Source organism: Aythya ferina (genome assembly GCF_964211825.1).
Source record: "Aythya ferina genome assembly, chromosome: 3".
Classification (NCBI taxonomy): Eukaryota; Metazoa; Chordata; class Aves; order Anseriformes; family Anatidae; genus Aythya; species Aythya ferina.
Window position 1 is genome coordinate 45,988,028 of NC_140298.1, and position 14,028 is coordinate 46,002,055.

Sequence of the window (14,028 nt, forward strand, 5' to 3'; positions counted from 1 at the left end):
TTTGCTGATGCAACCCATCCTTTAGCCAGCCTCTCCCTTAAGGGCTTTCACGGGAGCCTCGGTTTATTTGGTTGTTTTTCCCCAGTTGTTTGTCGCCAGGGGAAGTTTGATCATTGACTTTCATGCAGGCAGCCTCAGGATCTGAGCGCTTGAGCCGGAGAGGGTACTTAGCAGTACTCAGGCACGCATCTCCCCGAGCCACCAGGAGTTTTGCCACCTCGGGGAGAGGCAGGGTGCCACCCTCCCGCTTGCTGAGGGCAAAGCGAACCCAAATCAACATGTGCTGCGCTGGGACTGCTTGAAAAGCGAGTGGGTGCTTTGGGGAAACGTGTGGATGCGTTAAGACTCTGGGGAGAAAAAAAAATGTGAAAATAAGAACGAGTGGCGCTCATTTTCAGTGGCACTGACGGGGCGGGCAGAGCGGTGGGCTCCGTCCCTTTCCCTTCCCCTGTCCCCCTCGTCCCGTCCCGCCGGGGCCATTTCCTCGCGCCCGGGCGCTTTGATGGCGGCGCAGGCAGGCGGCGGTGCGGGCCGCGGTCTGATATGGCCGCGGGGAGCCAATGGCGCCGCCCGGGCGGGCACTTCAAAGCGGCGGCCCGCCAATGGGCGCGGGCCCCCCGCGGGCCGCGTGATGTCAGCGGGGGCCGTTTATGGCCGGTATAACCGCGGCCCCCTGCCCGCCGCGGCGCTCAGGGCAGGCAGCGGGGACACCGCAGCGCTGCCGCCGCTCGGGGCTGTGCTGTGCCGGGCCGGGCAGGGCAGGGCCGCCATGAGCTCTCCGGGCGCCGAGGGGGCGGGCAAGGCGGCGCCGTGCCGCGTGGAGCACCTGCTGAGCGCCGTGGAGAGCGAGCTGCGGGCGGGCAGCGAGAAGGGCGACCCGACGGAGCGCGAGCTGCGCGTCAGCCTGGAGGAGGGCGAGCTGTGGCTGCGCTTCAAGGAGCTCACCAACGAGATGATCGTCACCAAGAACGGCAGGTACGGACCCGGGGAGGGGGAGAGGGGGAAGGGGAGGCGGGCTGCCCGCGGGTGCCGCCCGCAGCCCCGTCCCACCCGTGTCGCCCCGCAGGAGGATGTTCCCGGTGCTGAAGGTGAGCGTGTCGGGGCTGGACCCCCACGCCATGTACTCCTTCCTGCTCGACTTCGTGGCGGCCGACGGGCACCGCTGGAAGTACGTCAACGGCGAGTGGGTGCCCGGCGGCAAGCCCGAGCCGCAGGCGCCCAGCTGCGTCTACATCCACCCCGACTCGCCCAACTTCGGCGCGCACTGGATGAAGGCGCCCGTCTCCTTCAGCAAGGTCAAGCTCACCAACAAGCTCAACGGCGGCGGGCAGGTAAGCGGTGGCTCGGCGAGGGACACGGCCCCGGCACGGGGTGGGGGGGGGCGCAGGAGGCGCTGGGTGCAGCCCCTGAGCTGAGGGGTGAGGTGGTGATGAGGCAGAAAGCCCACCTGCAGCGCCTCTTCCTGCCTACAGCTTCGCTTTTAGGGTTCATCAGCCCTATATATATGCATAGGGTTCCTATATGCAACCCCATATATATGCATAGGGTTCCTATAAGCAGCCCTATACGTGTGTGTAGGGTTTGCTGCCTCTCCCTCCCCGGCTGTGGAGAGCTGCCCCTGCTCACCTGCCCTGTCTCGCTCTTCTCAGATCATGCTGAACTCCCTGCACAAGTACGAGCCTCGGATTCACATAGTGAGAGTCGGCGGCCCGCAGCGGATGATCACCAGCCATTCCTTCCCGGAGACCCAGTTTATAGCCGTGACGGCGTACCAGAACGAGGAGGTATGCGCGGCGGGGGAGAAACCTCCCGGAGCTTGCACCCTTTCAAGTGGCAAAGCGCTGTTACAAAGCAAAATAGCGGGGCTCCTGGCACAGCTTTCCTTTCTCTGTGCTTTTCCTTCCTTCTGTACTTCGTTTGAAGTTAAATGTAAAAACTCTATCCATGTATAACAACGCAAAGTTCTGTTCATCATCTCAATATATACTGCAAAGTTATTGCCAAAGAGTAATTCGTAATAGATTCCTTAGCGCAAGCTGTTATGGTAAGAAACACAGTTGTTATTTTCAACTGAATCATGAAATAACTGTAAGCGTCGTTTTCGGAACAGACCTTTCTGTCTGCCAAAACATGCATCTGTATTTAATGGACTTGTAAGTTACCAATCTTGTTGAGATTTGTTGATGCCTCTTTTGCTTTGTCTTGAAACACAAAGCTTCTTCTAACTTTAGTGTGCCTTCTTAACTGTTGCCTTACTCAATAAATAAACTCAGGCAATTCAGTCTTGTAGAATTTAGGGACCATTTCCTAGCCCGCTGTTAATATTTCAGATATAAGGTGCTCTTTAATTGATGTATATAGGTATCACAGGCCCAACCATATTCTTTAAAAAATGTGATTTTTCTGATTTGAATGGAAAGTACTAATTTGAGTCTTAAATTTCTTTATGATGATGAATAATAATACTTGCAAATAAAAATGTTTGTTGTTGCTTTTAGATCACAGCTTTAAAAATTAAATACAATCCATTTGCAAAGGCATTTCTTGATGCAAAGGAAAGGTGAGAGCTCTTTACTCAATTCTAAAGTTTGGATTTTTTTTTCACATTTATGAAAACACGCTCTGAAATAATTTGGCATGATTTCTTTTACAGAAGTGATCACAAAGATATGATGGAGGAAGTGGGAGACAACCAGCAGTCTGGGTATTCGCAGTGTATGTTTCCTTTCATTCAGCATCACGCCTGTAACTCTGAATTTTCCATCTCAACTGTCAATTAATCAAAACTTTGAGAGCAGTGTTTGCTGGTTGGCCTATTAGTTCTTATGGAAAATAATATTACTGATCCTTAAGGTTGGCATTCATGCAGGTTTGTGATTGTTTAAATGTGATGATTTTTATATATTATTATTTATATATATTTTATATACGTGTGTGTGTGTGTGGTTCAGACAGTGGTATTACCGTCAAAATTCCTTAACAGAATTTTGCAGCAACCATTGTTTCTGAAAAGACAGCTGAGGACAACAATAGTCATATGGATACAGAGACTAAAGTTCTGTTAAAATACAGCAGATAACTATCAAAATAGTTCTTACTGAAGACAACTAGGAACATTTGCTTAAAAAGTTATGCCAGATGAGTAAAAAGCACTAGTAATGTTTTAATGATTTGTGTTTTAAAGGGTTATTGCCAAAAAAATGTTTGCAGCCTATAAAAGGGGGAGTTGTGCTGTAGTAGGAATTACTTCCTTTTAGTGAAAGCACTTGGTTTTAAGAGTTCTTAGCAGCCTGAGAAATGTCAGAGCCTAGCTATAAGCTGAGACCCCCAAAAGGGCAATTTAAAACTGACAATTACACTGTTACTGAGCACACAAATGATCACACCCTACCCAGGTAAGGGAGGCTTTAACCATTTCAGTGTTTCCTTACTGTGATTGTAACTAAATGGTAGCTTTTAAAAAATGTCAGCTTGACACGGGGCTTTTTCTAAGCTGTTTTCTGAATTTTCCTTCATAAGACCCATTTCTTAGTGTTGTACAATTCAGACATTTCAGCTTTACAGAAACTTGTTTTCCTTTCACAAGTGTGCACTCCCTCTCTGATCAATTATTTATCTCTTCGCTATGCTCTTGGCTGTGTTACATACTCATCGTATAAAACTCTTGCTTTCTCACAGTAGGTAGTTGGCTTATTCCTGGGACTGGGACTCTGTGCCCTCCTGCCAATCCTCACCCTCAGTTTGGAGCACCCCTGTCGCTCTCCCCTGCTCACAGCTGTGAAAGGTACTCATCGCTGAGGAACCACCGCTCTGCCCCTTACCCCAATCCCTACACCCATAGAAACAACTCGCCAAGTAAGTTGTACTTTGCAGCTATGTAAAGATGGGAAATTAGCCATGGTATGCGAGCGTAGAGCAGTGTGCATCTAGAGTGATGTCCACAGAAATGGACAGAAACAGAGGTCACTGTCTAGTTCAGTTGACGCAGAGGGTTTGGGGCTAGAATTGCAAAGAAATAGTGATGATGGGTATGTGTCCTGTAGTCTTTACAGTGGAAAGAAATGCGGTTGTGCAGAAATGCTGGCTGCTAGTTGATTGGATTGCGTTGTGCTGGTTTTGCTGTGTGTTCTTGAATTGCTATGACTGTTGAGGTTAAACTTTCTTAGACTCTTTTTTAAAAAATTAAATTTGCAAGTGAGGATTTTAATTGCCAGTTAGAGTAAAGACAATGAAATGAAATCGTACAGGTCTGGTCCCAGCAGTGGGAATAAAAAAAATAAGCCACAGTCTGGTCACTCTTGATGACGCCTAAGGCAGACTTAAGAGCCTGTGGTGGCATTCTAATGCTGGGATATGTGATTCAGACTGCTTATTATCCAGGGCCGCCAAATTGTTACTGCCCATGTAGGTGACAGAGATAAAGGTGCTTTGGAAGAGAGACTGGAGTATCATAAGTAAGGAGCCCACCTCTTTCCATTGATTGAATAAGAAAGGATGGCCTGAATTAGCAAGTAGTTTGAATATAGATATCTTTTTCTAAGTAAGATTTTGCAGCTGTAAGTTGAGGAAAGCATTGCTTCAGTAGGGGCAATGCCAGTGAACTTGTAAGCTTGACACAACTGGTAGGTGACTGTTTTTCTTTGGGGGGGGGGTTCAAGGCAGTAGTGCAGGAGGGTGGTTTAAAGCAGTCCATTGCATTTGAACACAAAACTACTTGGTTTGATTCTAGTGTAAGCGATTACTTGTTTTCTCAGCAGCCTATGCCGATAATTCCTCTGCGTGCCTTTCCATGCTCCAGTCCCATGACAACTGGTCTACTCTCGGAGTTCCCACACACACAACTATGCTGCCCATGAGTCACAGCACTGGCACAGCTACTGGCTCCAGGTAGGCATCCTTCAGAAACCCTATTAAGAGAAGGCTGAAAGAGGAGGTAGAGAGTCACCATTAAATTAAAAAATTTGTATGGCCACAGGCAAATCATTATATATGTGGGGGGCACTGAGAAGGTCTAATTACAATGAAAACAGATTGATGAAATAGGTAAGTTAGTTTTGATGCTTTGGAAATGTAGCTACTTGTGACAACAACATTTTATAGATTAAAGATCAAAAATGATTTAGACAGGCATCCACTGAATTTGAGGATGGTCTGTTAAGTTTCATCTCATTTTGCTTTCAAGCAAAATGCTATTTAAATATGTCTTTTTGAGCTGTCTTGTTTTAGCCAGTCACTGTTTTCCCCTCTGCCTTCACACACCGTTATTCTGCTACAAATAAAGTGGCAGTGAACTGCAGTGTGGAGAAGGAGCAAGTGGTTGGGGTAGTAGCAAATATCTACTTAAGATATTGTTTGACAAGCCAGTGTAACATCAAATTGTGTAATTGGTTAAAACCTTGACAATTTTGTAATTGCATAAATGTTTCTGTTCTCTTCTTTGTACTTACTATCTCAATTAAAGTTTCAGTCGTTTAGCAGAGATTACGGTTGGACTTGATCTTGAAAGTCTTTTCCAGCCTAAACAACTCTATGGCAAGGGTGTTGGAACTAGATGATCTTTAGGGTTCCTTCTAACCCAAAGCATTCTATGATATAGCTTACAATCTCTTGGAGCTAAACTTGAAAATTCAAAGGAATATAGTTAAAGTGGTAAAATCTTTGCTATTAACCACAGAGGACAGAGGTTCAGGCATCTTTTTTGGCAATTCATACCTACCACTTGGTTTGTGGAAAACGTTCTTCTATGAGCCGTGCACGTTGATGCGTAGCTGTTAATCAGAATATGTACTAATTCCCAGTGTAAGATAGCTGTATTACTGAACAGACGTTTTGGTCCTTAGTGGATGTTAACAGGTACTCCTAGCACTTCTTTCCAAGGCTGCCCCCCAGGGTACATACTTCAAAAGTTGCAAAGTGCGCTGAGTTCTGGTTGCTGCAATAAGAATTGTCCAGTAGATAGAATGTGTAGAGCTGTAACTGTGGGATCTTGATAGCATTTCTTCCATCGCTGTTGTCTGTATAAAGCAAGAGTAATATTTCTCTTGTTTTGGTAAACTGCTTGGAATCTAAAGTAGAAAGTGCGTGTGAGTGTGCATGTGTGTGCACCCCTAGAGGGTGAGAGAGTGGAGGCTGCAGAACCCTGACAAGGGTTTTTTTTTGTTTGTTTGTTTTCTTCCCCTTTCAAGCAACCCTTTCTCTGTTTTCCCTGCAATATATAGGTATCAATTCAGCTCTTCCCCTTCGAACATGAGATGACAAACAAGGTACTAGGAAGGCTGAATTACCCTCTGGTGTTTGTCCATCTCTGACTATAGAGGACCCAAGGGGGGGTCAGGGCTTTGACAGACTCGTGGCAGTGGATTCAAGCCTGTCTGGGTCCCACACCTGCTGTATCCAGCCACCCCAAGGTCACAGCACTTTTCTGTGAGGCCAGGGTGTGGCACGGTTCAGGAATCAGCTCTCAGTCCTGTGCATTTTTTTTAGGCTGGCCTGTTAATTCCTTAGTTTGGCCTAAAATTTACTGGTGTACTTGTGTACAGCAAATGAACCTGTGGGAGCTGTGTGGTGAGCTGAGCACCTGCCAGCAGAGCCTGCAGTCACTGATAACCTGTTATGTTTGTCTTCCAGTCAGTACCCTAACCTGTGGTCTGTGAGCAACAGCACCATCACGCCCGTGTCCCAGTCGAGTGGGATGTCCAACGGCCTGAGCTCGCAGTTCCTACGTGGCTCCCCAGCGCACTACTCTGCCCTTCCGCACCCGGTTGCTGCCACCGCTTCTGCGTCCCCGCTGTACGACGGTGGGGCCCCCGCGGACCTCCCTGACAGCCAGTACGATGCCTCCGCGCACGCTCGGCTGGCATCCACGTGGACGCCTGTCACCCCACCTTCCATGTAAACCCAGGCCTTTTCCTTCGAAACAGACTGTTTAGCTACTGAATTACTTTAAATGCTTAACCCTCAAGGAAGAGAAAAAGAAGATGTGAGGTAAATTACAGATAAAGCATCTGCACTGCTTTGCACAGAGCATTTAAGTCATGCCTCTGGTAATGAGCAGTGCGTCATTAATGTCATGTAGAGTTTACAAACCTGGTGAGTGTGCAATTCTGAGAGCAGATTCACTGCTTTTTAATCTTTTTTTTTTTTTTTTTTTTTTTTTTTAGTTTGATAGGTCTAATTTTTAAGATTTTGACTTTGATTCCAAGTTTCAGTGTTCAAATATGTTTGGACCTGAAGTTTGGTACCTGGACAACTTTCTTGAGTAAGTTACTTGTTACTGTTTTTCATTATTTTTTGTTGTCATTTGTTCTGTTTTAATGGCAAACTTAGGTATAGCCATGAGAAGACTGTTATTAACTGTCGAGTTAGAAGCATTCTGAAATCTGCACAAATGTAGCTGAGGACAGAAATTTTTGGAAAATCACGTGCACTAACGCGTATTTGTCTCACAAATACGTTGTGTTCTTAACTGTATGCTTATTTCCTTGCTGCTGAATTAACGTTGAGACAATCTGCAAGAACTGTTTTCTTCCTAATTAATTGCAGTATTATTGTTTAGTCTAAATTGTTTTACCCAAAAGACTCCTTTTTGAGGTACGTTTTGCTGTTTGATCATATTCAGACACCTGTCAGCTTTGCTAAACATCTTCATTTCAAATAGCCAGTGTCTAATAAGGAGCCCTGTCTAAAACCTTCTCAGGTTGCTGAAAAAAACATCACTGATTTTGATGGTCTCTGGCTCAGGCCTTAAAGGAGGGAATTCAATACCTGGAGAAGCATTCTAATTTATTTTATTTCAGTGTTGTACTCTGTTGATCTATTTATTATTTGGTAAGTTGCAACTTTGTTGTCTACATGTTAAGATATGTAAATAATCCATCAATCCACAGTGTACTTTTAAAGACAATCATATGTGGGATATGTCACCCAATGGCACATGGAACTACGTGGGTGTCAGTAGTTAAATTATTGTTAAGAGAGGAAAACTCTAGTTACCAGTAACTAGGGAAAAAGTGTGGATATACTAAGCTTTAAAATACATTGCTTGACTTGATGGAAAGGCCAGATCTTGATAAAACCCTACCTTCAGAACTGATATTAAGTACTAAGATCTAAATTTCTTACACAGACCAACTCGATACATTGGTTCAAAGGGTGCCCTTGGAGATGTCTCTGTCTCCCACTGACTGGCAAGTGCATATCCCAAGGAAAGTGAATTGTTTTGCAAAAGCCATAGTAGATAACTTTTATAATGAAGTGCCTAATGTACTGAAGCAAAAATCTGAATCAGGGAATTCTTTAAACTTACCAATGTGTGCACAAGAGCTACGGTGGCAGCTTTAAGCTGAAGAAGCAGTATTAGCCACCACATCAGTCTCTTTGGAACCCTACGGGCAGGTCCCTGCACCCAGAAAGATTTTGGCAGGATTTTTTTCCCTGCAGAAGGATTTGTGTGCAACTGCAGGACACGGTTTCTTGGAGGTACTCCGGCAAGAGACCAAACCAGAAGCAGATGGCTGCACGACTGTGCTCTCTGTCAATACTGTAAATATTGATCTAAGCTCTCCTATTTTATTGTGAAAGCAAATTGTGTAAATGATGTAAGTGCATTATTATTTAGAATATTTTGTAGAAGTTAGCAATGTATTTCACTGTAATTTTTTACTTGTTCTTTGGAAGCATAATTTAAATTGGAAAAAAAAGAATAAAGATTCTTAAATAAACTCAGTGTTTAATTTTGAGTTTTTGGGGGGCGAAGGGGAAAGCTGAAACAAATGCACACCAGACACGCTGAACCTACAGTATGTTGAACTTCCACAGTATGGTTTCACAAATGGTTCAAACTGCACAGCACATCTTCTGGCTGTGGGCGAAGGGTCTGATAGTTCTTTGCACCCAAATCAATGGTTATGTAGTTGTGAAGATCTTAAATGCGGAAGTGAGCATTTTAAGAGAAAGACTTTGTGAGATGCTACATCCTCATCATCTGCTTCTCCCTCTATTTCTCCCTCCCTGACTGAGTGGGGTGGGACTGCAGCTGGTGTTGGCTTGGCATTGCTGTATGGTCAGGTTGCAGACCCAGCCCATGTCAAAAAGCCCAGAGTCCGCTTTAACCTTCAGCCTAAGGATACCTGTGCCCTCAAAGCAGGCTCTTCACGTGAAGAGGGACACACAGTGGAAGGGAAGGGACCTGAGAGGTGTGGAGTAAGTGCTAGCACAGGGCTGCAGGATGTCCCTGCTGCACAGCTGCTGCCCAGCACAGGGGTCAATGGTTTCACAGACTCTTGCAAAGCTTCCATTGAATAAGCAACTGCCATCCATGCAGACTGAAATAGTTTTTCCATCTGTTGATTTAGATGGAGCTTGCCAACTCACCTGCTTGCAAATAGGCACTGCTTGGTGTGATGAGGAGCAATTTACCCATTTCTTGCCTTAACTTGGTGCACGGCCTTGGAGGCCTCTGTGACAGTGCTGATAGGCACTTAAGGCCAGCAGGAGCTTCCTGATGCCTGGAAGAACATAAGATACTAATTAACTTAGGAGCTAAATTATTTCTCATCCCCTCTGGCCCCTGAAAGAATTCAGCATGTAGCTACAAGAGAACATGTCTCTGTGGTGGGTAGTTGAGGTGACTCCTTTACTTGTGGAGGAGTTGCTATATACTTTGGGGAGCAATAGGAATCAGTATTATGTGTTAGTATTCAATCTGTGTCATTTTTTGCTGGTCATTTTTCTACCAGAAAAGTGTCCATTTCACAAAACTGTATTTAGAATTTCAAAATAAAAAATTCAGCCTTTCTAGCTCATGATTTTTTCCCCTTTTCACCTGCACTGTAACTTACTTTTCTAATTAGTTTTAGTTGATGTTTACATATATTTGGAAGGATGTAATTGCCTCATCCTTGCAGTGGGATATTAGTTGAGGAGAAGCAGAGCCTGAGCAACACAGTACCCAACGAAAACACTGCTCACGCCTCATGGTTTTATTTGCAGTAACATCGGTTTTTCTTCAGAAGAAGCAGCGCCTTACTAATGAGGTTGAGAAAACACCTACATGCTATGACTCCTGCATTAATTTGTCTGCATGAGTCTGGAAATAAACCCACAGACTTCGGAAATGCTTCTTTCAGAGTACATGACCCCAGATGCACAGATACTCGTTTACATGGCAGAATCAGTTAACGTGGCTGGGATGAAAGACTAAAATGTTTGAGGTGCTAGCAATATGCTGCTGCTAGCTGCTTTTCACCTTCAGGAAGGGCAGGCAGCCCCAGGCAGCCAGGCACACTTGGATATATGCCTATGCATTTTTAACGATCTCCTGTGTGCAACACCTCAGGTAATTCTCTGACTAGGACTGAAGTTGTAGGTGAGGCCCAGAAGCATGGCCATGCCTTTGTCCAGGGTTTTGCTGCAGAAGTGTTTTCATTTGGTGTCAACTCCTGCAGCGAGCCCCACATTTCACTGTGGGCTCAGACACACTGTGTGGCCCTGTGCTTGCTGCAGGTGAGGGTTCCTCAGCTGAAGGACCCATGGGCCAGGGCCTGGGCCTGGGTCAGGGCAGCAAGGCCATGTGCGACATGACCTGGTGATGTGGCGGCACAGCACCAGTGACCCAGTGTGAAACTGGGGGCCGGGGGCGTTTCTGGACGTCCTTAGGAAAGTCTTTTTGCAGGTTGTTGGGTTTAATGCTGGTGTTTTTTCTTTCAATAAGCAATTCAAAAGTAAAGGCGGATTTTTCCCCCAGTGATGCAGGGGGGGAATTCTGCACCACATAAAAGCAGCGAACGTTGGCTCTCATTTCGGTAACGTCACCGGGTGACTCCTCTGCTCCTCAAACCCTAATGCCTGTTTCAGTACTTCAGCCACGTCCAGCAGGCCTCATGCAAGTGCAGTAAGTGCTTTTACCACTAAGAGCAGATTACTCTTAAAATCAATTAATTACCATTACAAGATTTGTGAGCATGAAGAATAGAGAATAGCCACGCAGGCACACAAGTCTTTCATGAGCACAGCACTGTACATCTCCAGGCAGCTCAGTACTTTATCAGACAGCCCTCGCCTAATCTGCTTTTTTTGGTGTGGGTTTTTGTTTCCTTCCCTTACTTTTGAATTAAAGAAACCAAAACCTTTCAAGCCAATGAGCATAAGTTGCATGGATCTTTAAAGCAGCCTGAGCATTTGAACACCTCTTTTCACACCTGCTCTGCCACTGTCTCGTTCCTGGACTGTGCTTTTTCAGTTACAGTTTCCCATGGCCAGCATCCATCAAAGGCAACCCAAGGTTCCCTTACATCTACAGCTAGAGTTGCATTTGCTGGGGGAACCAGACCCAGCAGGCTACCAACACTCAAGCTGTCATGAACACCGCGTGGATCTTGTGTGACTCATCTGGAGAGGGTTTTCTCACCCGTGGGCCCACGACACCAGTGCCGCACTGTGCTCCCACCTGCTGAGCGCCTTGGTGGCTTCTGGTGGTTGCAAGGCGGGAGCACAAACGTCCCCCGCATTTCCAGACTCTATGGTAGGTGGGGATGACGAGCCCAGCCTCAGCCTGCCCATGGGTGAGTGGGGCTCTAGGATTTCCCTGCCAATTCTTTGCCACCCCTGTCACTGTGCCACATGCCAGGCAAACTCTGGGGACAGGACTACTGGCAGGCTAGGAGAGATCTGAATGGGATCTGATAGCTTTCAGGGAGCTATCCATCAGGAAGTGATCAGGAGTTTTAGGAAAACCCATTTGGCATGTTAATGCTTTATTTATTTATTTATTTTTCCCTTTGGGTAACAAATAATTTCCAGCTGCAAAAATCTCTGTAGACCTCACAGTCCTCTTGCACAGTCCTCTTGCCTTGCTGTGTCTGCAAGAGCGATGCAAATGCTCAGTTACATGCAGAAGTAAAGCATGATGCTGGGTACTCCCATGCTGCTCTCCCTCCTGCTTCTTCCCCATAGATGTCTATTACATTTGTGAGATAAGTAGGATAACACACATTATGCTCCTGCACCACTGGTGTCAGTAGTCCAAGCGGGAAAAAGAAAAAGAAAAAGAAAAAGAAAAAGAAAAAGAAAAAGAAAAAGAAAAAGAAAAAGAAAAAGAAAAAGAAAAAGAAAAAGAAAAAGAAAAAGAAAAAGAAAAAGAAAAAGAAAAAGAAAAAGAAAAAGAAAGAAAAAGAAAGAGAAAGAGAAAGAGAAAGAGAAAGAGAAAGAGAAAGAGAAAAAGAAAAAGAAAAAGAAAAAGAAAAAGAAAAAGAAAAAGAAAAAGAAAAAGAAAAAGAAAAAGAAAAAGAAAAAGAAAATACATGATACATTCTTAGGCAGTCATAAGGAAGACAATAAGCAGAAACACATATGTTATTTAAATCATATGCAGACCCATTCCAGTGGCATAGATCTATGGAGAAAATAATTTCCTTTTAAGAGAGTCTGGCTTCAGCTGCTCCCGGATTTCTGTGCCTTTGGAAGCTCAGATAAAGAAAGTGAGAGAGCCAGTCTGTGTGGTGCATGGAGCAGGTCTGGTAGTTCTCTTCACACCTAACAGCACCTTAAAGATATCTTTACTTGTGACAATCTTAAGCATTCCTTGATAAAATAAGAATAAACCCAAATCCAAGTTCTCCCACTGCACACATGGCTGTGATACCAATGATATGGACATTGTGGGCTTAAAAGCACAAGATTTTGTGACTCTCTAGAGGAGCAGCATATTCACGCATAGAAGCTGCAGGCTCTCCCTCTTCTCAGGGGTCTCCTCTTGGACCCACCAGTAATCTTGCAGTCACAAAATGCCTGGGAAACCCCTGTGTAGCAGCAAGGGATGCCAGAGCTGGCTGCTCCCGCTGTTGCACTATGCTTGCAGTCATTTTTAAATGTGAACAGCAGGTATGTGCACCAGGGAGCTCGTGTCCTCCTGATGGATGACTGCCTGCACCCCCTGGGCAAGCTGCAGCTTTTTTCTTGCCTTTCCCTCTCCTCTGCCAGTCTTGCTGTGCTGCAGAAGGAGGTTACTTTTCCTTGCTGCTTGTGAGCTAATTAACTGTCTCTGTCCATCCAGCAACTCCAATGATTCATCCATAAGATGCAGTTATCAGACTCACACTGCAGAGTTGGAAGGGGTCTCTTGGATCTGGTTCCTTAATTATGGACCATCCCCTCACTGAGGCCTTGGCTGAGGGCACCAAGATTTGTCACAAAGGCACTCAGTAAGATTCTGGGGAGTGTTTCATGTGTGCTCATGGTAAGTGGTGTCCGCATCTTTTGCTGGGAGACTGTTTTAATCCCCTCACTCCCCCATGCTTAGGAGCCACGTTTTAACTGCCAGCTGAAATTTGTCTCATGACCATCTGTTCTTGAGCCAAAGCCTGTCCCCAGCTTAATTAGTTCACCCCCCAGGCAACATTCAAGCTGACGTGTGCTGTAGGCAGTGATGCCTCTGCCCCTCTTTCAGTGGGGTGTGCAGGGCTGCTCACGTCCCTCTGCTGCCAGCAGGGCTCCATGGAGGGGGGCATGAGCCTGCAGGCTATGATGTGAAGGATTGCAGAAGAGCCCATGCAATGGCATGATGCTTCCCACACTGCACTGAAATTAGCCACTTCCATGCCTTTGAAAAACACATTTTCATCACCTAGTGTTACATCAGTGACTGGATGGTGGTGGTCATCCAAGTCTCTTTAGCTATTCCAAGCTGATGAATGCCCATCTTGGAGCATCAAGTCTTCTTATGAGTCTTTTGACTGTGACTTTGCTCTTACCCTGATTAGCTTTATTCCACTTCCATTGCTCCAAGACATCTCTCAGCCTCATCTCTGATTTTATCAATGACCTCTTAATTTCTGGACCGAATCATTAATGTGAATACTAAACTGAGACAGGCCCAAGTCCTCTGCTAACACCCTGATCCTTCCCCAGTAGCTATGCCCTTATCTGGTCCGTAACTCACTTGCCAAACTTTTTGTCCCTCCATCCAGTAATTTCTCATGGGACACTGTAACACTGCTTTCAGTGGCATCTGGACAACTGAGAATTACTGTT

At 45.6% G+C, this 14,028-nt stretch overlaps 1 protein-coding gene across 2 annotated transcripts; it reads left to right on the plus strand.

Moving 5' to 3' along the window:
- The first annotated feature begins 753 nt into the window (after nt 1-753).
- On the plus strand, nt 754-8,690 carry TBXT (T-box transcription factor T). Of its 2 annotated transcripts, none has more exons than XM_084513179.1 (8): nt 754-975; nt 1,067-1,331; nt 1,650-1,784; nt 2,499-2,560; nt 2,654-2,715; nt 3,679-3,855; nt 4,758-4,887; nt 6,628-8,690. In XM_084513179.1, the coding sequence occupies exons 1-8, from the start codon at nt 770-772 to the stop codon at nt 6,893-6,895; spliced, it is 1,305 nt and encodes a 434-aa protein (XP_084369305.1). In that variant the 5' UTR covers nt 754-769; the 3' UTR covers nt 6,896-8,690. The 2 variants fall into 2 exon arrangements, with proteins under 2 accessions (XP_084369305.1, XP_084369304.1); XM_084513178.1 differs by having other exon boundaries at nt 755-975; nt 4,755-4,887.
- Nucleotides 8,691-14,028: the final 5,338 nt, after the last annotated feature.

What these genes read in the sequence shown, in the direction of transcription:
- TBXT (XM_084513178.1), top strand. Translation starts at nt 770, where the DNA reads ATGAGCTCTCCGGGCGCCGAGGGGGCGGGCAAGGCGGCGCCGTGCCGC. An exon ending in ATCGTCACCAAGAACGGCAG is followed by an intron (nt 976 to 1,066) that starts GTACGGACCCGG and finishes GTCGCCCCGCAG; the next exon opens with GAGGATGTTCCCGGTGCTGA. An exon ending in GCAGTCTGGGTATTCGCAGT is followed by an intron (nt 2,716 to 3,678) that starts GTATGTTTCCTT and finishes GCTTTCTCACAG; the next exon opens with TAGGTAGTTGGCTTATTCCT.